The following is a 26,897-nucleotide window of genomic DNA, read 5'->3' on the forward strand; positions in this document are numbered from 1 at the left end:
CCGCAGAGTACACCCTGTCAGCTATAATCATAAGACGTGCTCACTGGGAGGAGGGACCCCAAATGTTAGCCTGGAAGTAAGCAAGAGCGGGAAGGACAAAGGACAAACTATGACTGTGTGCGCGTGTTAGACCAATTGCTTTAGTCAAAGCAGTGGTTTGATTATTCATCTGCTTTAATGGCAGCGTGCTGGACATTTGGAGCAGAGTGACTCACCCTCACCGATACAGCAAGGACAGATGGGTCTGTGGGTGTATGTATGTGTGTGATTGTTTGGGGAGAGACCCCACTGTGGAGGTCACATAATTTTAAAACAGTAGAAAATTCAAGCGTGTGTTCTTTCCCTCAGCTGTTTTGTTCTATGCTAAGTGTATACTCAGAGTGTAATCAGATGCAGACACAACTAAAGAGTCAGTGTCCTTTATGGCAGCCAAATGAAAAACAAGAAACGTTCCAAACCTTGGAACCTAAAATATTCAGAGAACCAGAAGCTGAACACGACGCTTGTAAACCGGAATAAGTTTCCCCAGCTTCTGCCACTGAAGTTTATTTGTAGCTGTTTATTTGTATCCTAGAGTAACCGTTAATGAGCTTAAACGAGCTGGCACAACACACCTCAGGCTGCACCCGCGTGCTTCCCTCAATCAGCCTCTTATGTAAGATGACATCCAGGGTTCAGAGGTCATGGCAAGTGGGATTAGCAAAGGAGAGCCGGATGGAGAAGAGCACAAGGAGAATGAGGTGTGAGTTGTTCTGTTAGCCTGGCATTACTGCTATTGTTGGGCTCTGGGTGTCAGAGAGACAGGAGTGAAAGAAAGCTGTGAACAGATCACAAATATTAGTGAGACAAAAACAAGAAACAGCTATTTAGGTAAACATGTGTCTACAGACGCAGATGTGCGAGGCTGTAGTGATGCTGTCCCACACAGTGTACAAATAGGTTAGACTGAATTTTAATGACGGCCTGCACAGAGATCTAACTGCAGGACTAAATCCTTTCGCTCTTAGTGACTCAATACTGCCACCTGCTGAATAAAGTTACTCAAGCCTTACAGAAGTTACACTCAGAGGCCACTTTATTAGGTACACCTGTGCAAACTATTGCTGTTTAGTATTTGATTTAAATATATTCAGTTTTATTCATATATAGCACCAATACACAACAACAGTGGCCCCCAAGTTGCTTTATGTTGTAAGGTCAAGACTCTACAATATTAGAGAGAAAACCCCAAGAAAGGTAGGCTGAGGGAGGGGCAGCCATCTGCTGTGAGTATCTGGGGGCTGAGGGGAGACAGGAGAGAAAAGAGAAGACATTACTTTGGTAATTAAGTGGTAATAACGTACTATTTCCACATTATTACCTTCTTGTTTCAATCCTATGTCCCCACTATTTCCACATCTTGTCCAGCTAAGCTATGACTTTTTAATTTTTAATTTTTTTTTTTTTTTTTAGCTCTGATGAACTTTACACTGCACCTTCACTTTAATGTATTATCATAATATGTCACAAAACAGTCTTTCCATTGCTCCATTCAACCTTTAAGAGTGAGTTTCAGAACTGGTTGAAACAGTTTTCATGTGCCACTGTCACTTTCTGGAAAGACTGCGTGCTGTAATTGCTATTATTTAAACTATATCACATGTCTGTCATTCCCTCCCAAGAGCCATTATTTTATTCCGCCTATGAAAAGAGGCATAGAGGCCATGTTTCTGCTGCAGGGCAAAAGTGTAATTTTCTAGTTTCTTCAATCATTTTAGGAGATTAAAGGACAAACAGTCATTTACTCCACCGCGTTATCATCTGATAGATACATGGGTTTAAAAGTGAGACATAAAAAAATAATACTTGATGTTTAATCGTTCATTCAGTCATCACATTTACACTGATATACAAAACAGTTCATATAAGATCCATGTTACAAATAGTGACTGAACAGGCTCAGGGTGAGGCAGTGCTTAAATTAATGCTCGGCCTATATTCTATCTTTAAAAGTACCGCACCTTCCAAGTAGAAAGACTAGAACGACATAACATCAACAAACAGAACAGCAACAATACTCTCACATATGACGCTCAAAAATATATTTGTAGAACATTTGTTTGCAGACTGCAAGTGAATTGCACATTTTTATGCACATATCAGCATCAACAACAGAAATACATCTTCATTTAATCTCTTTCTTTGCTTTTTTTTTTTTTTTTTTTTACAGTCAACTTACAAAAATCTGACAAAACATATTTACTTTCCCGTAGTCAGAAAAACCTTTGTACGCAGTTTGGGAGTAACTTTGATTTCGCTTTAAACATTATTTGCATTACTTTCAAAAACAACAAATCATTGAAATTAGTTATATGGGACCTCAGAAACAGTGGCTCAGAGTGATCGTAATAATCAGCCTTGTTAATGAGTCATATTTTAAAAGATCCCCACAGTTCCAACAGTAAGGAAAATGAGGACGTATAAGTGAACAGTAAATTATATGTAGGGCACTGCAATCTAATACATTCTTAATTTGATATTTTAGCTATAATATAATGTTGTTTACATGTTCATTTATAATCAGTCACAGCATCTAAATATTTGACATCATAGACTGCTTAAAAAAATGCTTTTAATATGCACCCACCTCGGCCTATTAACTCTAAAAAACTGATTGTGGAAGTGCAAGAAATAAAACATTAATAGATGGCAAATGAGGCCTGGCTACGGTGGCTTTTGTCTGATATTTATTAAATACTTTCTTAAGCAGATTGGTTACTTTTTTTATTTATTTATATATAAACCAGAAAACAGCTTCTTTTCGATTCTCCCCCATTTTCCCCTCTAGTCTTCTTTTTATTTTTACAAAAAAGGAGAAAAAAGTGAAAAAACGAACATCAAAGCAAACATATCGCCATAAAAGAACCACCAGTTGTCTGGAGAAACTAGACATCATGTGAAACGAGTGGCTGCAAAATCAAAGACCTCCAAACAAAAAATAAACTGCTACATAAATCGCTCTGTGCTTCTTCCCCTCCAGCACCTGTTTTTATGAAGCCGATAACAAAGAGACTTTGAGTGTTCATGGAAGCTTTGCAGTGTGTCCTGGTCCTCTCTTAAAGTCACAGACTCGTGGATGTCAGCTGAGCCTGTGGGAAAAACAAAAGACGTACTGCAACTGCACGCTTTCTCTTGTGACCCGAATGCTACAAAATGCGATCAACACGCAAAATCAAGCTGTAACTTTTTACACTGTCCTTGTTTGAAAATGCAGACGTTTTAGCAGGGAATGTCACAGTATAGGTGTCTTTAGGCAACGGTGTGATGGGATTTTCCTCATTGTTCCACTAGATGGCACACCAGCACCATCACACAGCATAACATGTAATAAACCCAGACAGGGTTGGTTGTGACCGTGAGGCAAATGAATCTGTTCTCCATTTTTTCCCCCCATTAATGAAAATATGGCTGAAGTCATGTGGTAAAGAAACCTGCAGCTAACATCGTTGAGTCTGCATATTCTGATGCAAGAGATGTGATTTTGAATGTTAGGATGGACTAAGCGTGCCACCGAAAGGTGTGCCAGACAGCTGGCGGTCCTGTGGATCAGGAGGTGGCAGTGTTATACACTGGTGAATTAGCCAATTGTCTCTGGGCAGAAAAGGCTGGGAGTACAGAGGGACATGGTGAAGGGGGAAAAGGAGCAAAGTGGATGATGTAATCATTTAAAGGAACATTCACCAAAAAATAAAAAAATTAATACAATCAACACATGGTTCAAGTAAAGCTGAAATTATAACATTTGGTTAAGTTTAACTGGATCGTTTTCATGATTGATTACTCATAAAATACAGATCGAGAGAGGCTTTATAACTTAATGTGGCTCTATTATGCTTTTCCTTATGTTCAGCCATCTATATACTATATCTATATAATGTGGATTTTCACATTGATTTCAATTCATGTGGTCAGTGTGTGCATGTAATCCGTATAGACCAAAATCAGAGTTTTAGCAATTTAGATTTACATTTCCACAGTTTTATTGATTTATTTACTGTGAGCACAGCAGCCACACCCAGCTGCTGTCTGGACCTTCTGTTTACGAGAAGCAGCCAATCAGAAGAAAGTTGGCCTTTATTCTTTAAGGCCTCTTTAAGATGACCTGAGGGACTGCAGGCCCATTATAAGATAAAATAAAAGATTATTTTAAACTGTAAATTATGCAAAGTTACTCTAGAAGGTTCCAAGAGTCAAATTACTGAGTGGAAAATAACCAGTATATGCCACTTTAAAAAATGTACTTAAATATCAGAATAGTTACTAGTTAGAACTAGTTGACAATCAAATTAACTGAGTACACTGTACAAAGACATAGGTGGCGTTCACATGCTAATGCTTGGATTTAAGACTCTAATAAGCTGAACTGGATAAACAATGTAGTGGGAGTCTTGACCTATTCAGAAACAACAATTTCCTTATAAACACATATTTTGGGATACAAGTAATTAATAAAGACCTATGAAGAACTCTGAAATGGGTCAGCTTGGGTCAGCCCATAGACCACATGGGTGAACTACACAAACATAGACACGTGCAGTTAGTGTAAAATAATTCACAGTAGACGTTCACCCTGCAAAACTGAAACACAAATGTATGGTCTTAGCTGGTCTAATAGTAGACACACTCATGCAATCAAACACACACGTCGGGCATTCATATCTTGTGGGGACATCTAACTGACATAATGCTTTCCCTTACCCTAACGCTAACCATGAAAAATGAATGCCTAACCATAACCCAACTGTAACCCAACTGTACTTGTGGGGACCAGGATTTTGGTTCCCATAAGGGCTGTTGGTCCCCACAAATATATGAATACACACACACACACACACACACACACACACACACACACACACACACACACACATCCCACATCCATATTATGTTTCAGATGTTTGCATGAAAAGTGGGTTGGCATATATGGGGAAATTAGCTATTTATTTCTGAACAAAGTTGAGTATAGTTGCACATTTTATAAATAGTGGTCTATGGGGACTGACTTGCTTTTGGGGCCACCCTCCAGCTTCCATGAACAGCATTTTTTGACACGTTTCCACGCTGGGTATATTGTACCACCCACAAAAACACAATACTAAGTATGTGCTAGGTTTGGTGTCAACTCTTATTAGGCTAATTTAGGCTGCTCCCTTATATGCAAGGTGTCACCACAGCCCATAATGGGTTTGATCAAACCGGGAGATCCTTTGCTTGTTAGGTCATGTGCAAGGTGATGTAGGTCCAAGGTGTGACAGTAGTTCTGGCCTTAAAAATGAAAGAACCTTTTTAAAAGAGTTCAGCTACAGAGCCTCATGTAGCCTGTCAAAGAGCATGTTTTTGCAAACTCAATCAAATATATGTACAAATGCTATGAGGCCCTAGGATCTGCCTTGTTTGCATATGACCTCAGCTCCAACGCCTTAGGCTAAACAGAAACACCATCCATTATGAGGGGCGGTTAACCAGCTCTCTCCCAAATTACAGTGACTGTGGGTTCCCATTTTACTGATTTAGCGGTTGTGTGGTTCCCCATCTCATGTTACTGACTGTTATAGTAAGACATACTCACGCAGGCTGTCCTCCCCTTGTAAAAAGTGAGCAAGGCATTTGTTGGCCATTTAACAGGCACCAAGCAGGCACCAAGCTAAACACATTTAAAGATCAGCGACAGGGTCTTTTTATCTCATTTTCTTTCCTGCAAAAGCACATTTCATTTTTAACTAATACCGAATATACTGATCCGATCTGAGCGATGAAGTTCCACAGCTGCTTCATATATACAGTCCCAGGCTTCTCAGCTGAGATCTGACCACATCCTCTGACGAATGAAGGTGGAACATTTTACCACCCTGACCAAGAGGCAACTGCACAACAGGCACAGAACATTTCCTGGGCATGTACTAGATAATTGTAGGGACTGTTGTCGCTGCATGTCTCGCTGTGGCCTGATGGTGATTGGCAGCTGTGGAGAGGTATCCAGATGACACCTTAGTTATGGAGTTGACCCTGCTTTTAACCTGCTGGCACACCACCTGTCTTCACCCGACTCTGCCCACTTCCTCTCTCAGACTTTGAACTAATTCAGACAACATTTGCCCATGCACCTTGTGCTCCACTCCTCCACACCCGCCTCCACAGAGACATCTGCCCTTTTTTAATACTGACCACTTGGCCTAAAGATAAGTTAACCTCTGCCACCGATGGCCTGTTTAGTTAGTGCACATGTGCACAGTTTCTGAACCTGTGCACGTGTGCACTAAGTGTGTGTTTCTCTCCGTTGAACAATTGAGTTTCACACCAAAACTATTAAATGTAAAGAGCCAGAGCTCTGAATGAAAAAGAGAATTTTGTGAAAGGAACAAGTCTTGTATGAAGTGTGAATGGCTCTAATACCATTTCTCTCTCTCTCTCCCGACTTCTTGCCAGCACCAGTCAAGGGATTTTCCTTCCCACCCTCTCCTCCTGGAACACTATTTCCGGATTGTGTTGTGAGTTTACTTAGTTCGCAGAGCACCAGGGAATGACAAGCCATGGAAAACTGAGTGTGGCGATGTGGTTGGGCAGTGAGGAGGGAAAGACAGAGAAAGGGAACGTAGTGTGTGTGCGTGTGTGTGTATGTGTGGGAGCTGGGCAGAGAGAGGGCAAGACTTAGCTGAATCGTCAGAGACAAGCCCAAGCAACAGCCCTCACCAAAATAGCACAAGCAAGAATCTCTGTGGGTAACATAAATTTGAGCATGATGAGTGTAATCAAACTGAGAAGGGTTAGACATGCGGCATAAACTATCTTCACGACCATGTGATCTTGAGGATTTCTTTGTCACAACTGTGTGCTCGCCTCCGTACTGCCTGCTTGCCAGTCTGTTTGTTTTTCTGGCTGTCTGTGCTTCACCCAGAACATCTGAGCACACAACTATGTTTCTGCAGTCAAAGCCCCGGCTCGGGCTATTAGTGACCTGTTTACCTTTTGACATTTCCATTGCTGATAAAAGCTAACGCTCTGTGACAGGCGTAATTGTCAAAGTAGCTATACCAACTTAAGAGGCCTCTGACCTTCAAGCAACATGCTCTATCCTCGTTAGATGATCAAACAGGATTAAATCCATTCACTAAGCTCATCTTTGTTTTCACTCCAGGGGGTTTTACAGGAAGAGTGGGACCACATGAGCGAGGCGCATCTCAGCTGCCTAACATCCCACCAAATTTCACCGTAATATTTATCACTAAACAAATTAAGCTAACAAATCCATTAACGGATCTTTTTCCAAATTTTTAAAGGAACAAATCCACCATGAAAAATCAGCATACAGGCAGCGGCAGAGTAGTAAAATATTCTCACGGGACACTTTCCAAAGATCAAATTATCTTGTTGTGCAGCATAACCAGCGTGAGTGCTGCTGATTTGAGCTCAGCATGTTAACACGGTCACTACAACAGACGCAACATGCATAGGTGTAGCGCATGAGATTTTTGTGCTCAACTGTCATCTTAAGCTGTTTTCACACATGTGCAAACTTTTCCAGACATTACCTTGCAGAGGTCCGTGTGTGGATGCAAATTGGACACTGAATGGTTTTTAATCTTAAAGCTCCCCAAAAAAATAAGATTTGTGTTATGTCCAGTTATGCACATGTGTAAATACACTGAAGGTCATTTTTACAGAAACATGTCCAGCTCCTTCATCCGAAACAAACAAAGAGTACTGATCGTAGTGCAAACACATTTGAAGAGGACAGTGTCCCGAAGTCATTTTATTTTGAGGGGGTTAGCATTTAAATATTTGCTAAATAGCACTAAATTCAAAATGCAGGCTGTTGGGAATTATTTCCCGGGTATTTGGATCGTAAAAAATGTACTGAATGAATTAATAATTAATTAATACTGATGAAAAAAGTCAGCAGGCTTTATGATGGCATACAAATTTACCAAATTCCTCCATACATCGTGACATAGTTGATGCAGGATAGCAATCTAACTGCAAAATGACATGAGGACTCAGCAACCTTGCTTTTATATGGAAATATAACCACAACACAACCAGCTGGCAACCAGTTGAGTTGACTCCCAAACAAGTTGCCCACAATAGCACAGACGGATTGAAACATGTTGGCTATTTTTCGGGAATCATATGTTAGACAGAAATTGTTTAGATAAAAAAAACTATGTAATCATGGGGCAGTCATCAAACAACAACTAGTTTCTCCTAAGTACAGGAATTGTATCATCCTATTTCTTCTCTCATATGACCGAGTCATTAGAAAATTTCCCAGAATGTAATGTAACTGTTTGTATTGTTGCACTTATATTTCTTTTTTTTCTTAACAGTTAATATGACTACACTTAATCTGCAAAGCTACAACTCCCTGTGTAATTTGACTTTTTTCTATAAAACTCGTCAAAACCAGATGAGTTAAACAGTCTTTGGCATCATTTTTCTGGGTTACCACGACAATTTCACCTTGTGCAGTCAGCACTTTTAGAGTACAGTCATCTCTTGCACAGAATCTCCTGTGCCGACATGGAGAGTGTGGTGAAAAGGCCACAGACGCAAGCGTGAAGTGGAACGATGACAGTAGTAATTTACGTTAAATGTTATGACAACAAATGTAATCAGTATTTTGGAACACACAGTGTGGGTACAAGCTGTATTACTGATGTAAATTTGTGTTGTGTGTGGGTGGGAGGAAGTTTATGTGCCATAAATCATGTGGAGCATATTCAAATTGTTGCAGGGAGACTTGGAGGTTTCATAGACCAGGGTAATGCGATTTTTGTTCTTTCATGACTGAGAATATTTTGTTCTGTTCTAAACCGAGTGAAATGTTTTGACTACACCAAAAGGAGATAAAAGGGGGCTGGGGTCACGTAATGGAATCTGATAAGGCTGGATTTATCTACGTGGTTAAACAGATTTAACATAACCAATTGAAATAGTTTTAAAGACCTACTTTAGTTCGCTGTACACTTGATCTTGTTAGAAGCAGTCTAATTCTATTAGCAGGGAAAATTAGGACTGATAATGCCACTCTTTACCTTCTGGGACATACATCCCAACCTTTGGCCTTAAAGCACCAAATGAAATTCCAAAGCATGACTCAGAAAATGAATTTACTTGCTGTCCTTTTGGCTCAAGGCTGTGCCATTTACACAGGTGCTAATGTTTGCGCAGGAGTTGTGTAGTTGTCGATTCTTCTGTCCTATCCTCTTATTGTTATGGCTCCCCGTCGAGTTCTTAACACATGCTGAAATAACTTCCTTAAAGCCTGTGTAAGCACATACCACTTAAGGTATTTGTATGAGAGTTTGTGCACGTGTGTGTGTGTGTGTGTGTGTGTGTGTGTGTGTGTGTGTGTACTGGCTAAAAGGAAAGGGGGCAATTTGCGTGCCGGACAGGGGTGGTTTGTTTTGTCAGCAAAATGTCAATCTGTCTTTGCAAGGTTATCCCATATGATCTTCCTAAATGCACAGTGTTTGGCTGTCCATCTGGTTGGCTGTTGAGCGCTCAAACTCCCCCATTAACACCCACCAGTGCTAGCCCATGTCTGGAGGTCCTGGCTTTTACCTCCCACCGAGAGGATATGAAAAGACCGACAAAGCTTTCCATTCTGTTCTTTTACTGTCAGATTTTTGGATCAGTGTAATCCTCAAATGGCTGCAACACGTGTACAGTGGTTTGGTTGCTCCCTAACAACTAACTTGACAACTAAACAATGCAACGGTTCTGAAAAGGGACACTCAGAAGAAGAATTTTGCACGTCCAGAAAAGATCTGGACTCTCCTGCGTTTGCACACACTCACGCAGCCAGGCAATGGCCCAACATCCCCTAAAAAAGCACATAAAACCAGATCCATCCCCTGTCCAGACTGCCTTGGGCTCCCCTAAGTTATTCAGCGTGTGCAAATGAAAGATGTGTCTTGGAACGGTGCGAGCCTCTAGGCAGAGCAGAACCTAGCTTCGCACACAGATACACACAGCAGCCCTCTGGACAAGTTTGGCACCCACACCAGCAACTGTGGGCCAAAACTCATGTTGCGTGCTAACTCGCTCCCTCCCCCATCCCCTCATGCTATCCCGCTCTGCAATTATATGCTACGCTCCCACCCAAACATGCAAGAATAGGCCTTCTCAGTCAACAGACAAACCGAGTCATTCTGTCCTCAAACCATGACATCATGACCATTTGACTTCAGCGTGAAATTCAAGCTTAATTTAACTTTGTCAGGGAAAGGGAAAAAAAAGAAGTGGTGTGTGTTACACTGGCAGACGTGCTGCAGTGGTGTGAACAGTAACTTTATGCAATTCTGGGAAGGCAATGCTAATTTATTCTCTACAATGAGGAATATGTGACTCATGGTAACCTCAGAAATCATGGATTTACTGTCTCAGGCATGCATCAGAATACAGCAGAAAAATACTCAACAAAACTCCAGCACGGGCATATTCTGAATCACTGCCTTAGTACCAACAAAACAATAATTTGGAGTGACTGTGTCGACGAATGCAGCAATTCATTAAACGTTTAGTGGTGGAGGTCATACTGTTTAAAATAGTTTTTTTTTTATTAATAATGCAATGGCAGGAATAACAATTGTTAATAAAAATCCTTCCATCTCAGTAATCACATTAAACAAGCGTGTGTCAACTTTGGTTCAAATTAATGTCAGTGGCTTCCAGCTGAAGTTTGTTGGGGTCTACACGCCCGAGAAGCACCTATCAAACTGCTGACAGCTATTGTGTGAGACACACCTCATTTTCCAAATCTGCCTCGCAACAGTGTCCTCTCCTCTGTCCTTGCCGCTCTGGGAGGGGTTCTTAATAGTGTGTGTGAGCACTTGCATGTGCATGTATATATGACAGAACCAACCGCAGGCACCTCAGCCCAGTCTTTACAACAAAGAGGTCTGGTGGTTTTCACAGCAGCCCCACTTGCTCTCCCACACACTCATAAATAACTATACAGATTCTCTGCCCTGCCCAGGGGGAGAAAAGGAGAGAAAAGAGCCATTTAGGCAGCTCCTCTCCTCTCATGCCTTCTAACTGACCCTTTCTAAGGGTCAATCAGTCCCATCACAGCTCCTTATTTTGACCCCTTCCCAACCCTCTCTCCTTGCTGACACTAACCTGAATCGTCCCAGGAGCTGTGCTATCAAGAGAATCCACTTAGGAGGCTTCGGTCATTGTGAAGGGGTCTTTAAGACTTTGGACGTCATAACACCTCACAAGCGCTCAGTCCCTTGAGCATGTGAGATGGCAGCAAGGGTCAGAGGTGAAGGTCGCAATATGGGAGGAGGGGAATAAATCCTGTAGCATGGATGACAATAGCTGCAATCCCTGCTGACAATGATGCCATTGTAGACTACGGGTTGCTTAGTGTGTCCTGGAGCTGTGCCTAATAGAGTTATAGTGCTGATGTGATGGCTGTGTAGCCAAGTAGACTAGTGTCCCTTTATACAAGGGGGGAAACTGCCCAGGAGCTTGAAAGAGGTCTCAGCTTCTCCATTTTGCCTTGCATGAAAGCCTCGGATTGTGTGTGTTTGCATGTGTCTGTGTGTGTGTGAGTGAGTGAGTGAGTGAGTGAGAGAGAGAGATAGAGAGAGAGAGAGAGAGAGAGAGAGAGAGAGAGAGAGAGAGAGGGAGAGAGAGGTTTCCAGCTATACCATTTGGTCACTGACACACATGACTCCTATTTAAAGAGCTAGATTTGACACAAATCATCACAGAAATTCTGCTGCTTAAGCTGAGGGCTGACTACAACATGACTTTTCTGTGCACAAACCAATTTGTCACACACTGTATCAAGAATAATATCATCTTTGTTTGCAGAGCTGTGAGTTTTAGAATTTACTTTCCAAGTAAAATGGAAAGGACATTCATGTCAGTTATTACTAACTGAACATCATTGGTTTTCGGAGTATTCGTCAGGCAAAACAAGCAATTTAATGCTTCTTCAAGAACATCAAGGAATTTGAATATTAATGACACCTGTTGCCACTTCAGTTTGGGAGAAGAGCAACTGTAGTCAACATCCTGTTGCTCGAGTTTGTACACAGATAATCTAGGAGAGTCATTCCTATGACTCCCATTGTACAGAAATTGGCTGCAATTCAGCCGGGGGTGCATTAGAGATCACTCGTGAATTAGTCCTCTGTGAATGGAGCTAAACTGCTAAAATAATTATTTACACCTGTCTCTGGACAAGAAACAAAAAAACCCATCAGATTATCTGGCACCGCTCATGCTTTCACTCCGTGTGGGAACCGTCATTTGCCAAAACAGTGAGGAGAGCTAGGCCTCCATGAGACTGTCCTGCATATGTTGCAATACTGTGTTTATGTTGTGTATCTATATCACACTCTGTTTATTGAACTGGACTTACTGAGAGACCACTGTATATACACTGCATACCAGATATGACTATAAAGACTACAAAGTTGATTTGTACGTGACAAAGTAGTACACTATCCAGCCTGGCCTTGCACGCTTCATGGCTAGTACTGCAAAAAGGGAAAAGGCTAGCTGTAACTTGTGTTTATACAGTGCTTTGAAAAACTATTCTCCCCCTTTGTGAGTTCCTATTTTTTTCATATTAGTCACACTTCCATGTTTCAGATCATGAAAGTAATATGAATGTCTAATATTAGACAAAGATAAATAACTAAATATAAAATGCAGTTTTTAAATGATGATTTCATTATTTAAGGGAAAAGAGATAACCAAATCTACCTGCCCCCGTGTGAAAAGAGTAATTATCGCCTAACCCTAATAACTGGTTGTGGCAGCAAGAACTGCCACCAAGCAGTCAATCAACTGGCAGTGAGTCATTCACATTCACATGTGAATGAATTTTGGCCCACTCTTCTCTGCAGAATTTTTTTTAAATCCAGTTATATTGGAGGCCTTTCCAGCATAAACAAACTTTTTAAGGTCATGCCAAACCATCTCAATCTGATTTAAGTCCTGGCTTTGACTAGACCACTCCAAAACTCTGATGGATGCTGTTTTTGTCCTGTCTCTTTCCTATTGTTGAATCATGAACTCTGACCTTAACCGAAGCCAGCGAGGCCTGGATGGAAAATAATAACAAATGTTGGAGGGAGTAAATACTTTTTCACTATGATGTTCAACATATAATATGAGCTGATAAAGTATTTTTTTAAAGTCAGCATGATGAGCTTGGTCATTTATAAATTAGCCAAACTTCTTCACTTAACATTATTTTGCTACATTAGATAACATCTAGCTGGTTTGCGTGGTAATCAGCCAAAAGAAAGACACAGTATGTTTTCCATAAACATCTATGGGTCTTTTTGCAACCAAGGCATCACATCCTGGCCATTAAGAAGAATGCAGGTTTAAGCACCTCTATGTTAGCTTTGCTTTTCAGACCCAGAAGCTACATTCACATTTTATACTGCACATGGTTTAATCTAGGTAATGTTAGTCCTATTTCCGGGGAAAAGTGCTAACTAACATAGCAGCTTGCTGGCTAACCATATCTTGATTCCTTGCCAACGCTGCCTCAAGCGAACTGCTGGTTGAACCAACATCTTTTTCTGTTGCTTTGTCTTTATATGGACTTTGTGTTTCACTGGGCGCTAAATGTATGTCATTATTAGTGATTATTGGACTCTATTGCTAAGATAACTTTAGCTAATGTTGCTTACTGTTGATTATTCCATTACAGATTAACTTGGAAATCCAAATTACCTAGTTTTCAATTGTAATGTTAATCTAGAGTGGCTCCTCAACTCGGATTTCCTACTCAAAAAGTGGGAGCAACCCCACCAACCAAGAGTTAACAATCTAAAATTGTGGCAGTGAATATAAACAGTAGTAAAACTGTAAAACTTAAAGTTAAACTGACCAAGCTCTATCCATAAATGTGTTGTAGCTGTGTTTTTGATAGTGATACATGAATGGCTCTAACTCAGAACCAAAGCAAGGCCTGTTTTTTCTTGCTTTTCCCACTTTACTACTGGAATGCACTAACTCAAGAGTGATATCACTCGGGAGTTCTGAAATCTGACTTCCAACATATCTGAAAAACAATATTACTGGATGTGGAATAGAGGCACTGAGGAGTAAGTTACATACGTAAGAATTGTGTTGTTCACATTGGAAACTGTTCACAGAATATTATAGGCAACTGAATAAGTCACAGAAAGTCTAACTTTAAACATTGTTTTACAATTATTTTTCAGCTTGACAGTAATGACAAAAAGTACATGAAAGGTTGTTTTTCTGTATTTCTGATATTTGAAACACTTGGGAAAAAAAGTGATCATCATCTTATTCAGCAACAAAATTTTGTTACTTGCAGCCCAATTACCTACATGGATCCATACCTATACTTATATGATAGAAGGACAAGAAATGACAGCATGTCATGGATTCATTTGGCATTAGGGTTTCATCTCCAGTCTTGATTTGGCTCACCACAGAGCCGGGGAAAGCCTCAGCTCAGAGAAACAGAATCAATCAATCAATCAATCAAAGCTTTATTCGTCACATGCAGGTTGCCCTGCAGTGAAATGGGACACCCCCCCCCCCCCCCCCCGACCTTACACATATAGCACAAACATTACATGGGGATACAGGTCGGAGATTGGTAGAATCAGAGAAAAAGACATTGAAATGTACACTACAGTGGGGAAAGTACAAGAGGAAAAAGAGACCCCTACTCATGCTGCTGATACCACTGAATAGTCATCTTCTGCATAAGTAAGACACCGAACTAGCAGATATTATGAGGTGACATGCCACAAGGACCTCAGTTGTCACCTCGGTTAATAAGATTAGGCTCTGACGGTATGGAGTGACAGATGATGAGAGGTAGGCATGACCTCTAGGAGATAATTCAGAGGACGGAGAAAGAGAGGGGCAGCACTGGAGCATTTGGAAAAATGATATGTCCGTTTTCCTGATGTCTATAGTAACAGTAGCCTCCAATTTAACATTCCATCCATCAAACACTGGTTTTATTTTTTTCCTCTTTTTTCCTCTTTTTGGCTTCTCTTTGACCTCCCTAAAAGAACAAGCTATGTTTCCCAGGGCCCAGCTATTTGAAGCTCATAGTTTTGGTCATCCAAGGTTTTTCTGTTCCAACTCAAGCCGTTCAGACACTGTCCCCACTTACATTTCCTCAATGGCAGGGTCCTGGGGTCCAGACCATAGCCGCCCTACACTCTGCCCACAGTTGAGTTGCCTCTGGCAGGACTGCTGCGTGCTTTGTGTGCTGGTTCTGGCTGCGGATCAGGGAAATCCCACAGTCTCTCCATGGTGAATATCGTACGCCCTGCCAAGGCCATTATGCATCCCTTCAATGGCCGTGAATAGTAGCACACTACAGTACAGAAGGTTTAAGAGAAGTGCAGTTTGCTCAGGGCTACAGTGCAAGACCATGACACAGATACTGACACTGGTGAACTGAACTAAGAAATGATTTCTCCATACTGTGTCAGCCCACACTGCACTATAGAGGAATATAAAAAAACATCTGATTAATAACGTTCCTTAACAAAGTCTAAACAATCATTATTCTAAAAAAACACGAGATTATTCCACTAAGTCCAGTATTGCTTGTTTGACTTATTGTGGCTGAGTGAATACCAGCAGGAGGACTATCATGTAAACACTTAACACTCTTAAATATGGGGATTGACACTCATTTCATAATTTCCCTAGAGTTAACATATAGCGCACCATAATCACACTGATCTAACAATCTCTATGAGACCAAACCAATCATATTTCCCAATCTCCTGGGTTCCAGTTAACAGCTGCAATAAAATATATGTTGTTTTCACCTTGTGAGTCTGTGATCACTTTTACATATAAACTGTGAAAAATGTAAGATAATCACATGGGACATTTCCTGCACTCACTTTTATGCACGTGTAGAGGACACAAGAGATCACTAGAAATTCTCTGGTTTAGGGAGCACACATCACACTTCACTGGGTTGCTTTGAATTAGTCAATAACCTGCGCACGTGGGCACAACTGGACATCACACAGAGTTTGTACCGGGCCACGTTTGAATTTATTGGTGGTCCAACTCATTAGTGCTAAGTACTCGTGTAATAAATGTAGGGATGACTGCATATGGATCTGGAGGCATTGCAGCTGGTGTGATCGATTCATAAAATTGTCTCTAGTTTATTTACATTTCTTTTCCTGTCAGAAATTAAAAACTATAATTTAGCTGACACCCACTTTCCTTACTGCTTAAAATGGACTTTCTCTTGTTTGTCAGATTAGTGTCAAAATTTAAACCTAACAAAATAAAACTTGAGCTGTTTTCTGCACAGAGAAACATCTGCCTATTAATTTAAAGCTCGTGCACAGTGTTTCCCAGCACTACCACAATCTGGTGGCATACTGCAGTGGTGGATATCAAGATGAGTCACATCAGCTAGCAGGCAGCTGGCAGGCTTGCAGTATCAGCCTATCCTGTTAATCTTCCGATTAGTCTTCACTGATCCCATCAGGACTGCCTGGATCTGGGGTGCAGAGCCTAAAGGTTTATCCCACAGGACAGCCCTCCCTCTCCCTGATCATTACACGTACACACAACGAATGCGACTGACGCACAGGGAACACACAGCATAACCTAATTAGTTCAACTTTTTCTAATGCTGATCAAGAAGCAACACATCCGCAACACAGAGCCCAGAGACCCACTGTCCCCCTGCTAACATATCTGGAGCTCCAGCTGTCTTCTGTTTCAGGAGGGTGGTGGCTGTGAAATGTGTCACAGAGGTCAGACCCTGAAGTTAAAGGGGGCAAATTCTGTGCTCTTCTGACACTGTGGTAGTGGGAGTGGGGGGGAAGGGGAAGCAGCCGAGTAGTACGCCATGACAAACTTCAAGGCTTCTTCAAGTATGGGGGCACCGGGAGCACACAAACACTCAGACATGTGTGAGCACCCAGTTACATAGCTGCTGTACGGTGGATGTAAGGCCTGAGAAACATGCCAACATCCCACAGACATCAATCAGAAAGTTAAACTCAGATTCAGTGCAACAAGCAAATTACAGACTAATGTGAATTTTATTATACAAGTTAATAATCTCAATTTGTGTTTGCTTAAATGACCCACATCCACCTATAATCGTGCTTTTTGTTGTCTTAACAAGGTTGATCATGGCAGCTAGTTCAGTGTTTCTTGGGTAAAGACTGGATACAGGAAAGAATCAACTTACTGATGGGAAAAAGGAATGCTGGAGGCAATTACCTCCCCTGACTTTCTAAACTTGGGTCAAAAGGGGAGTGGCTATAAACGCCTGGACACCAACAGAGGCAGACCTCTGACCAAGCGGGCCTTGTTTCACTCTCTCTCTCTCTCTCTCTGTAGCCACTAAGTTCAACTGGTGGAAGAGGCCATGGCTGTTTAAATTTACAGCACAATGTCATTCTGTGTCATGAGCAAACTACAATGTGTGTATTCATCCACTCCGAACACATAAGAGGACAGTACTGTTAATACTCTGGCCATTTTTAGCATATGAGGCAAGAAATAGCAAAATGTGTCACTGTAAAATAACCACTTCTTTCAGACCTAAAGTGTACAGGTGGTTACACACCTGCTATCTTTAACTGGATGATCTCACAGCAGCAGTAATTATGAGCGGTGTCAGCCAAGATGCCATTTACTGTTGCTGAACGTGTCTGGCAAGCTCAACAAGAATATAATACTTACTTGCCAACTAGGAAACTACAAAAGGTGTTTTAGCCAACCAAGTTTAATTATGCTAAAACCTGTAACAGGACATTGTTTTCTTAGAATGTGTTCACTTATCAATAAACTGGAGCAACCATAATGGCTGAAACTGCTCTAATTCTTGATTGCTTAAAAGATACACGTTAAATATTTTCATTTCGTAATTTTAACTTTAAAAAAAAATCCATTCATGTACAGCAAAGGATTTTTCAGCTGTTAGGGCAAAGCTTGAGGAGATCTGAATGAAACGGTCTGGAATGTACTATTACACTTTTAGGGGTTCGTGGATGTTATGTGGAAAACGCCATATATCTGCTTACACAATTTACTTATTTAAGTGCATATATGTTCATTTTCATTTAAAACGCTTACTTTTAAATAATTACGTAGGATACATTTCAATAGCTCCTTTTTGTACACGACACAGGATCCCAACAAGAAAAAGAACACCCCTACTGTGGTAGCAGCTTGGACTGTACCAAGATGATGTTACGAACAGCCCTTTAAAGTCGCTCCACTTCCCAGATGAACTAGAGCGCCGCCACACAGTGAGAAGGCACGGACTGACAATCTATTATGTCTGAAAATGGTCTCTGTTTAGAAAGGCGATTTAAGAACACTAAATTTTTGACTGTGGGATGCTTATGGACGCGGAATCCAATGAGTTATCTTTTTATTCACTTAAATGTAGGACGTGGCGTCTGCGAATACTCTTAAGTAGCCTAGCTTAAATTAGGTTAAAAGAAACGTGCATTTTTTATTATTATTATTATTTTGCTCAGACTTGCGAAGACAACAGCGGCAACCTGGACTACTCTAGTGAAACAGGAATGATTTATCCTCCCGAAGGTTTATTCTACATCGAAATGGACCAAGCACCAGGTAAGTTAGGGTTAAAACCAGCCATTATCTCATCTGCGGGGGGTCGGGGAGCGTTTTATCAATGCCCGCTTTCTTCTTCTTTTTTTCTTATCGGTTAATATCTGTTAGTAAAGCTGACATCTGAGAAAATGCTGTGCAGGTGTCGGCAAAGCGTTGCAATGGTCAGGTCCTCAGTGCTGCGCTCTCCCAGTGGCATTGCCCAGGCATGCATAGCGCAATTCACTTGGCAATTACGTAATACCTTTCGGAGAACCAGGCGCAGTGGCTTGCCTCTTTTCTTTTGTCTCGGCACATATGGCAAACTTTGACAGGGATGCACGGCGGCTTTGCGTTGTCCCACTAAACCTAAACGACACGTACCCAAACGTGTGCGGCAGAGGAAAGAGTGCATTTTATAGAGAATATAGTCGCGAGTGCGTTAATGAACGACCGCTTTGTTCTCCACTGCAGCCAGCCGTGGTTAATTTGCTCGCTAGCTCAGAAAGTAGGCTACAGGCAGCTCGTCTCATGACTTAGCTCCGATAAACTCGCCTGCAGCTTATTTTGTAGCCTGTTTTGCTTTTGCGTTGTTACTGCGCCGAAAACGTTTAGCGAATGTGCTGTAGCCGATTTGAGTTATGTTAATTGGATTTGGCCAATTGATTAGTAAAAAATACTGCGTCAGAGTCCTTAGCCTTAATACATTTATTTAATTTACGAATAGCTATACTAAGTGGGCTACAGTTAATTAAGTAGCTTGCAGGAGAGGTTTATGAGAGCTGAAAATCTGTGACGACAATACAGGGTGTAGGAAGCACAACAAAAATGAAAACAGTGGGTCAGCCAGTTTGTGTTGTGTGCGTTTCAGACTTTTAATTTGGCATCTTTTTTTAAATAATTTCTTGCATGCATTGCTAGTGCATGTACTAGTGCAAGCATGTGGCGTTTGGAAGCCGGTGGAGTGTTTTTTGGCAGGACTCCGTGGAAGGAAGAGGAGGGGGGAAAGGTGTGCAGACTTAAATTTTTTTGCAGAGTTCAGGAGCCGCAGCGTTTCACTGAACTGCTGCACCTGTCTTTTGTTTATTTTTGAGGTCAGGAGGAGGGGGTGGAAGGTGAGCGGATGGTGGGAGAAAGCCACACTTTCCCCTGTGTGAGGGTGCTCTTGTATTCTCCCTAACTGCCTCGTGAAAGGCACTTTTGTCCTGCAGTGAAATATATCGCCCTTCACTCCTCTTGATGCGGTTTCCCCTCGTTTTTCATTTTTAAGGAAAACGCTTAGTCTTCAAGCCAGAGTCACGGATCACCCCCCCCCCCCCCCCTCCCTCTTCCTCCCTTCAGGGTTGATGGAAAACTTATGATCTCTAAGCTCGCAATGGTTATAAAATGAAAAGGGTGGTCCAAGAGACTCAAAATATAATTTATAGCCTATTAAATGCCAGTCATGCAATTCAGGACAGTGCCAGAGGCAAACTTTAGAGAATGGACTTTAATTTATTTCACAAGAGTTGGATACTGGTTAGTGTATAATGGATTTTATAATTAAAGTATTTGGAATAATTAATTAAAAAAAACAAATTTAATAGTTAACTCATAAGCTACATTTCTATTTTTAGTAATGACAGCACTGAAGATCTTGGTAATGATTTGGCAACTTGGAAACTTGCCCGGGCATGTTCTCAGATCTTGTCAGGCTTCATCAAGCAAGGGTGTTACAAACTGTGTGTGCCTCATTTGCTGGCTGGATGGATGGGGAGGGGGGGGGTCATAATATTGAAGGGGTCGTGTTTACAGTAACTGCTTAAGTAGATCTTGTGGCAGATTATTGTGTTAAATTCTCTAAGAAAAGAGGGGAAAATTTGCATTTCATTCCATCGTTTTGTCTTTCGCATGCAGCTCTCCCTCCCAGGTCAACAAAGCCACCATCTTCCACCATGAACAGCAACTGCCTTTCGCCTCCTGCGCATTCGCTACAGGACGCTGAATGGTACTGGGGTGACATAACAAGGTAAAGGATGAGAACATCCGCAGTCCTTCAGCAAATATCCCATCCTTTCAAAGGTCTCGTGTGATGTTTTGATTGTTAAACATATTGGCACGTTGAATTCCGTTAAGCATTAACTGACTTCCCACAGGGAGGAGGTAAACGAGAAGCTCCGAGACACACCTGATGGCTCCTTTCTGGTGCGCGATGCATCCACAAAGCTGCAGGGAGACTTTACGCTGACATTAAGGTAAGATGAAGAGAAGGGGAGCACCGTGATTCCAAGCGCAGCGCTAAAAGAAAATATTAATGGTGAGGTTTAAATTGTATTTTGCACTGATCTAATTTTTTTCTCTACTCAAATTTTTAGAAAAGACGGGCACAACAAGCTGATCAAGATTTACCACCGTGACGGGAAGTATGGCTTCTCAGACCCTCTCACATTCACGTCGGTGGTGGAGCTCATTTGGTACTATGAGCACCATCCGTTGGTGGAATATAATGCCTCACTGGATCTGATGCTTACCCATCCTGTGTCCCGTTTCCAGCAGGTTCGTGAGTAAATACAAATGTATTTCTTTTTACTTTATAAACACAAGGATACGCGTCGTCTAAGCAAATGAAATTTCTGCGTTTAGGTGAAAGAGGACAGTGTGGATGTGACTGGAAGAAAGCTTAAGGAGGTCCACAGTCAGTACCAAGAGAAATCAAAGGAGTTTGATCGTCTCTACGAAGCCTTCACAAAGACCTCACAGGTTAAAAATACAGCCTTTTTAAAATAAAATAAATCTTTTCTTAATGGTCTGATTTACTTTTAACAAATGCCTGAGTCTTTTCTGAATGGATATACTCTGTATGACACAGGAGATCCAGATGAAGCGCACGGCGATAGAGGCTTTTAATGAGACTATGATGATCTTTGAGGAGCAGTGTCGTGAGCAGGAGCGCTACGGAGAAGAGTTTGAGAGAAGCAGCCATTTGGAGGGAATTGACAAAGATTTGGAGAGGTACTTCATTGCACAGTGGCCGGGGGGGGCTCTTAAAATGTGGGTGCATTTTGCACATAAACCCCTAAACTCTGGTCACACCTGTGACCTGTCCTTTCCCTCATCAGCTTTCTGATACACTACGAGAAGCTGAAGTGCCGTCTCGCAGAGATCTATGACAGCAAAATTCATTTAGAGGAAGACTTGAGGACGCAGGTGGAGGATTACAGAGAGACGGACAGGAAGATTAACAACCTGCGGCCAGACCTCATCCAGCTACGCATCATGAGAGACCAGTACCTCAAGTAAGTGGCATCAGAATATTGTTTTGTGGCATTTGTGGTAACAATCATTAGGGATTACAATGTTTAGTTTTTCTTCTTGCAGCTGGCTTAATCACAAAGGCGTACGGCAGAAACGCATAAATGATTGGCTGGGGGCACATAACGACAGCCTTGATGAGTAAGTTTAAACACATTCTTTATTTTAATATAAAAACATTAATTTTAATTAATAAATATAACTTGTTAATGGAAGACAGAATTGAAAGAGACATGACAACCACCCTCTTTCTTTCAGTACGTATGTGCTAAAGGGAGATGAGAAGAATTTGCCACATCAGGATGAGACGAGCTGGTTTGTTGGTGAACTGAGTCGGACGCAGGCAGAGGAGATGCTTCAAGGCAAAGTCCCTGGAACATTTCTGATCCGCGAGAGCAGCAAACAGGGATGTTACGCCTGCTCCGTTGTGTAAGTCCAGCATTTTGGCCCCAAAAAATGGAATCTGTTTGAGATGCTTGTTGCTCTTGATTTGATCACATGACACTTACAGATGTCCTTCTTTCCGTTAAAGCGTAAACGAAGAAGTCAAGCATTGCATGATCTACAGCACACCGCACGGATACGGCTTTGCCGAGCCCTATGATGTCCACTGTTCACTGAAAGACCTTGTCCTGCACTATCGCCTGCACTCATTAGTGCAACACAATGACGCCCTGGATGTGCGGCTGTCACATCCGGTGCACGCCAAAGCTGCAGCCACACCTTCACAGCACGCAGAGGAACAACACAAACTGATACAGACTCCAAAACACACGTCGGGGATGGCCCCTGCCGCTCCGGAGATGTAATCCAGTGGTGACAGACAAAAGGACATGTTTACTGCGAGAGACTGCATCAGGGTGCATTGTATAGAATTTTTTTTTTTTTTTTTTTGCACTACAGTGATTCCAACGGTTTTATGAATGGGATTTCACAGAAGTGGAACCGCAACTTGAATGTCAGCTTGAATTATTATTTTTTATTTTTTTTTAAGACTGTTTTAAGCTTTCAGCTTTTTTTTTTTTTTTTTTTTTTTTGGTACTTCATTTATTGCCATTTGTTTAACACACCTTTTGGGTAGGGGTGCTGACCACCTGAGATCTACTCACTGACATCAGGTGCTGCACTTTTTCTTTAAGCCAAGAATTCACATTGCTAGAGATGTTTTGAGTTAAACTGTTCAGTTTTTAAAATTGGATTATTACTACAAAGTGCTTTTGTGGGGGTGGGGTGGGGGAATGGTGTAAACATGTAGTTTCATCCAGGTGGTTTGGAGGGCCAAGTAATTTTTTTTTTTCTTCTTTTTTTTTTTTTTTAAATAAACTGACATTCATATACAGTGGATAATTATGTAGCATTAACATCCTGTAGAATACCATAGTAAGAGCATATACCCATTGACCAAAACACTAAATATTGAGCAGAACTACATCCCTGTTTAGTCCAGTAATTGCATTTGGGCAAGGGTAGGGCAGTTTATGTACACCTGCTGATCAAAACGTAATCTGAAGTACTGTATGTTATATTCTGTTACTCAAAGAAGTATAAGCTTTTTGTATTCTATATATATTTTTTCTATAAACATGCCACAAGATGAAAGTGCAATCCAACAGTATTTCTATTGTTGCAATGTATGATGACGGTGGTGATGGTGGTGAAGGTATTGTTGTTGCAAGAGGTTGACATTTGCCACAAAAATGCACTCTTTAGTGGCCTCCAATGTTTGTGTGAACTGCCAGAGGTCCGGAAGTATCCTGCCTCAATTACTTGAACTGTGGCATTGCTTGAGCTATGAATGTTTTTTTCCATGACATGCAGCCTACATAGCTTAAGAGGAAAGGAATCCATGTTGAACTTGGCACATTTTTCGAGTTTGAGGACAATAGACGCTCTGTACAGAGACATAATAAAAGTGTATTTCTAAAGGTTGCTTTATGGAAGTAGGTTGTTTAAGCCTCGTAAAATAATCAAACTTCACTGGGGGACTGAGGAAATTCCTCAGGTGACGCTAAGCAATGTGAGATCCTGACCTTTTTCTTGCTGAAAGACAATAAACTGATGATGGTTTTGTCAACTAATTCGAGTCTGTTGCTAACACTGTTCAAGAAACACTTTTTAAAAATTATTATTATTCACATTAATCATAAAAAGGTTGAAGGCAGCTTTGTTATTTTTCTAAGTGCTGTTAAAGTTCCAGTGACCAAAACTATGCTTAACACTAACTTACGTTGGGTTTACAGTCTTTACTGAAGCAGTGGTAGTCCAATGAGCTTATCTTTGAGTTTGCCAAGGTGGGAGACAGCGAGGGCACTGGAGGACACGCTGCAGACAGATGGGAGAGAAAGGAAGCGATAAAGACAATAGCAGGATGTGCGCAGGCTCTTCCGTACTCAGCCTGACTGCCGTTGAGTCACTCCAAAAAATTTTTTAGGAACATGCTTTGCATGGCTCTCACATGCATTTTCAAATTTTTGATCCTTCTGTAAAGGAAAAAAAAGGAAATTAACATTTGGTACTTGAGAGCAGCTTGGGTTTTTTTCCTTCTAGGTTTATCACACAGTCGGCATCACCCCTGTCTGACAATTACACTGAATTTGCTAATTTCACCAGTGCAAAATCCTCAGAAAAACACATGTATTGCCACTGGGGTGTATGATGATAATGTTGACCCTGGATGACACCACCACTGGCCACCTGTGTGACCACAGCAACAGGTGGCCTCTTTCAACCATCACAGAAGGTCTGTGTTAGGTAAGGATTAATGAGGTGCAGAGGGCAGGGATGTACTGGGGGAGAGTTCCAGGCCACGGATTACTACCTCTTACCCGTGTCAGCATGGAGAGTGGGTGGACACGCAGTATGCAAACCTGGCTAGGACTCACCAGACGCAGTGTAGCTAGATAGATAGCACCACAGCCCTCGAATGGTAAGAGTCACATCATGTCTCATTCACTCCAATTGATTTTTTTTTTCACCAATTGCATATCATGGAGCCTTGCTACCATTCCTGAAATTTAGCAACATACCTGTGGCATAGAGATATAGCAGCACAGAAGTTTGAATTGCATTTTCAAAATTTAAGTTGTTTAAAAAACAAGAACATATTTGTGGATTATTCACCAACAAATTGGTAGATTTTGGATAGGTTAACTGATGTTAGATTAAATCACAAAAACTCATATTAGCAACCAAGAACAATTGTTGAGTAATTGCAAATGACTTTATCTTAATGTTATTTCATCCAGCATTATGAAATCAAGCTCCAAAACTTGACTTTTGCAGGGTCGGTCAAGTGAAATATTACCTAAATATAACAATTCTATTTATTTTTGTTTATATAGTGCCAAATCATAACGGCAGTCACCTCAAGGCGCTTTCAACAAATGTATTCACGGTGGGAATTACCTAATGTTATAAAATAACAATTGCATAACATAAATGAGAAACTATTCTAAATGCCTAAATAAATGCATTTGATTGTATTATCTATGTTATATTAATCCTGTATTGTGGAATCAGTATATATTGATTGCACAAATTCAAGTGACACTTGACACACTTTAACATCAGCAGCTAATTATCTCCAATAACTTGAGCTGGGTAATAAAAACTACACCTCATCTGATGATGCATTTACCTAAATAAAGATTTAGCCTGAAGACTGGGCTTTTACATCTTTCCCCGCTTCTTACTTTTGTCATAACCCGAACATTAGGCTTTGCAGTGCTCTGGTCTTTGTTTGTAGCGCTGCCTCTCTATATTCACATATATTCCAAGTGGCCGCTAAGCACTTCCGTAGTCTTACTATTCGAGGGCTCTGGATAGGACAGAGTGTACCAATGAGTCACCCTCAGGCGGCTGCTTGAGTGTCCCAAAGACAGGGAGAGGGTGGGAAGAAAAATATGTGGGGCAGGAAGGAGAGGGGAGAAAGTGCAGGGCCTATTTCTCTCACTGCTGGTTATTAAAATGAAGGCTTGAAAGGTCAAGCTGGGCCTTTTCTACATTTTCTTTGCACATAAAATACACTGCCACATGGCTATGACCCCAAAACTATAAGCTTTTATAGCAGTTTGGCTATCACTGCTAACATCTACTTTCGCCTGGCTTCCAGCTATAAGAGTTGAACGTATGTAAAAACCCAGCCCCCCCTACATATTTTTACTCAGAGGCCCTCTCCCTCCACTTTTTTTTCTTGTCAGCACACCTCAGTGCTACAACTCGCTTACTAGTTCTCAATTTAAATAAGTCCCGACTGGAGTAGAGGGGGGGTAGCAGAACGAATTACCTTTGGAGTCACGCCTAAAACACACACACCATCAACTGTCTTGCAGGCTTTCAGAAAAAAAAGGTTTTCGCTTTCAGTTTGCAGCAGCCAATCGCGTCGCTCCTCTCCTCTGTCTCCGTCCGATTCCACGGTTTCACGCTACGCGATCAGCCAATGGCAGTCCGAGACCAGCCGCAGGTTAGCCAATCAGCAGTCAGTTGCTATGTTGGAAGCAGAATCGATAAGAGGGATTTTTTCCCCCTCTCTGTTTTTTTTTTTTACAAGCTCACAATATAGCTGGCTTATAGGCTGAAGGCAGGAGATCCTGTTGCCTGCCAACAAGCATGTAGGCAACAGACTGAACCATTAAACACCATGCAGACACATTTCCTTTGATACCGCCACAAATAACAGCTTAGATGTCACTATGCTGTGTATGTGTCTGTACACACACACATACATCTCAGGAAGAAAGTTAACAGGTTGGATTCCCGACCCCCACTGAGCTGTTGAAGTCATGGAAAAGAAAATTGTTTGAGCCTGGGCGAATTATGGTCAATGATGCACATCAAAGTTTCTGAGTGAAAATGATGTTGTGAGTTTGTCCCTTTTTTTGTTTTCCCCCTCTTTCAGTACTTTTTCCTCCAGTGACTCGGTCCGTCTAAGGAGAAAAACGCCCCATATTGTTACAAATCCAAATGTATGCAATGCTATACTTGGTGCT

General features: G+C 41.4%; 1 protein-coding gene and 1 long non-coding RNA gene across 2 annotated transcripts; one reads left to right on the forward strand and one right to left on the reverse strand.

The window, feature by feature from the left end:
* Nucleotides 1-1,522: 1,522 nt before the first annotated feature.
* LOC146688105 (uncharacterized) lies at nucleotides 1,523-26,270 on the reverse strand. The gene is made up of 3 exons (XR_014916344.1): nucleotides 26,195-26,270; nucleotides 24,137-24,231; nucleotides 1,523-3,128 (listed from the first exon to the last, which is right to left on the reverse strand). It is a non-coding gene; the product is annotated as an uncharacterized LOC146688105 (long non-coding RNA).
* On the forward strand, nucleotides 18,292-23,987 carry LOC146688106 (phosphatidylinositol 3-kinase regulatory subunit gamma-like). Its single transcript, XM_085438755.1, has 10 exons — nucleotides 18,292-18,642; nucleotides 20,515-20,626; nucleotides 20,754-20,852; nucleotides 20,973-21,153; nucleotides 21,241-21,357; nucleotides 21,467-21,609; nucleotides 21,717-21,893; nucleotides 21,976-22,050; nucleotides 22,168-22,338; nucleotides 22,442-23,987. The coding sequence occupies exons 1-10, from the start codon at nucleotides 18,591-18,593 to the stop codon at nucleotides 22,716-22,718; spliced, it is 1,404 nt and encodes a 467-aa protein (XP_085294881.1). The 5' UTR covers nucleotides 18,292-18,590; the 3' UTR covers nucleotides 22,719-23,987.
* Nucleotides 26,271-26,897: the final 627 nt, after the last annotated feature.

Source organism: Copadichromis virginalis, linkage group LG18 (genome assembly GCF_057382275.1).
Source record: "Copadichromis virginalis isolate Kocher_CV1m ecotype Utaka linkage group LG18, C_Virginalis_male_GT1.1, whole genome shotgun sequence".
NCBI classification, from domain to species: domain Eukaryota; kingdom Metazoa; phylum Chordata; class Actinopteri; order Cichliformes; family Cichlidae; genus Copadichromis; species Copadichromis virginalis.

Excerpts from the sequence above, each read along its gene's own strand:
- LOC146688106 (XM_085438755.1), top strand. The coding sequence starts at position 18,591 with ATGATTTATCCTCCCGAAGGTTTATTCTACATCGAAATGGACCAAGCA. Across the intron at positions 21,610-21,716 it reads ATTGACAAAGATTTGGAGAG|CTTTCTGATACACTACGAGA; the intron begins GTACTTCATTGC and ends TTCCCTCATCAG. Across the intron at positions 22,339-22,441 it reads TGTTACGCCTGCTCCGTTGT|CGTAAACGAAGAAGTCAAGC; the intron begins GTAAGTCCAGCA and ends TTTCCGTTAAAG.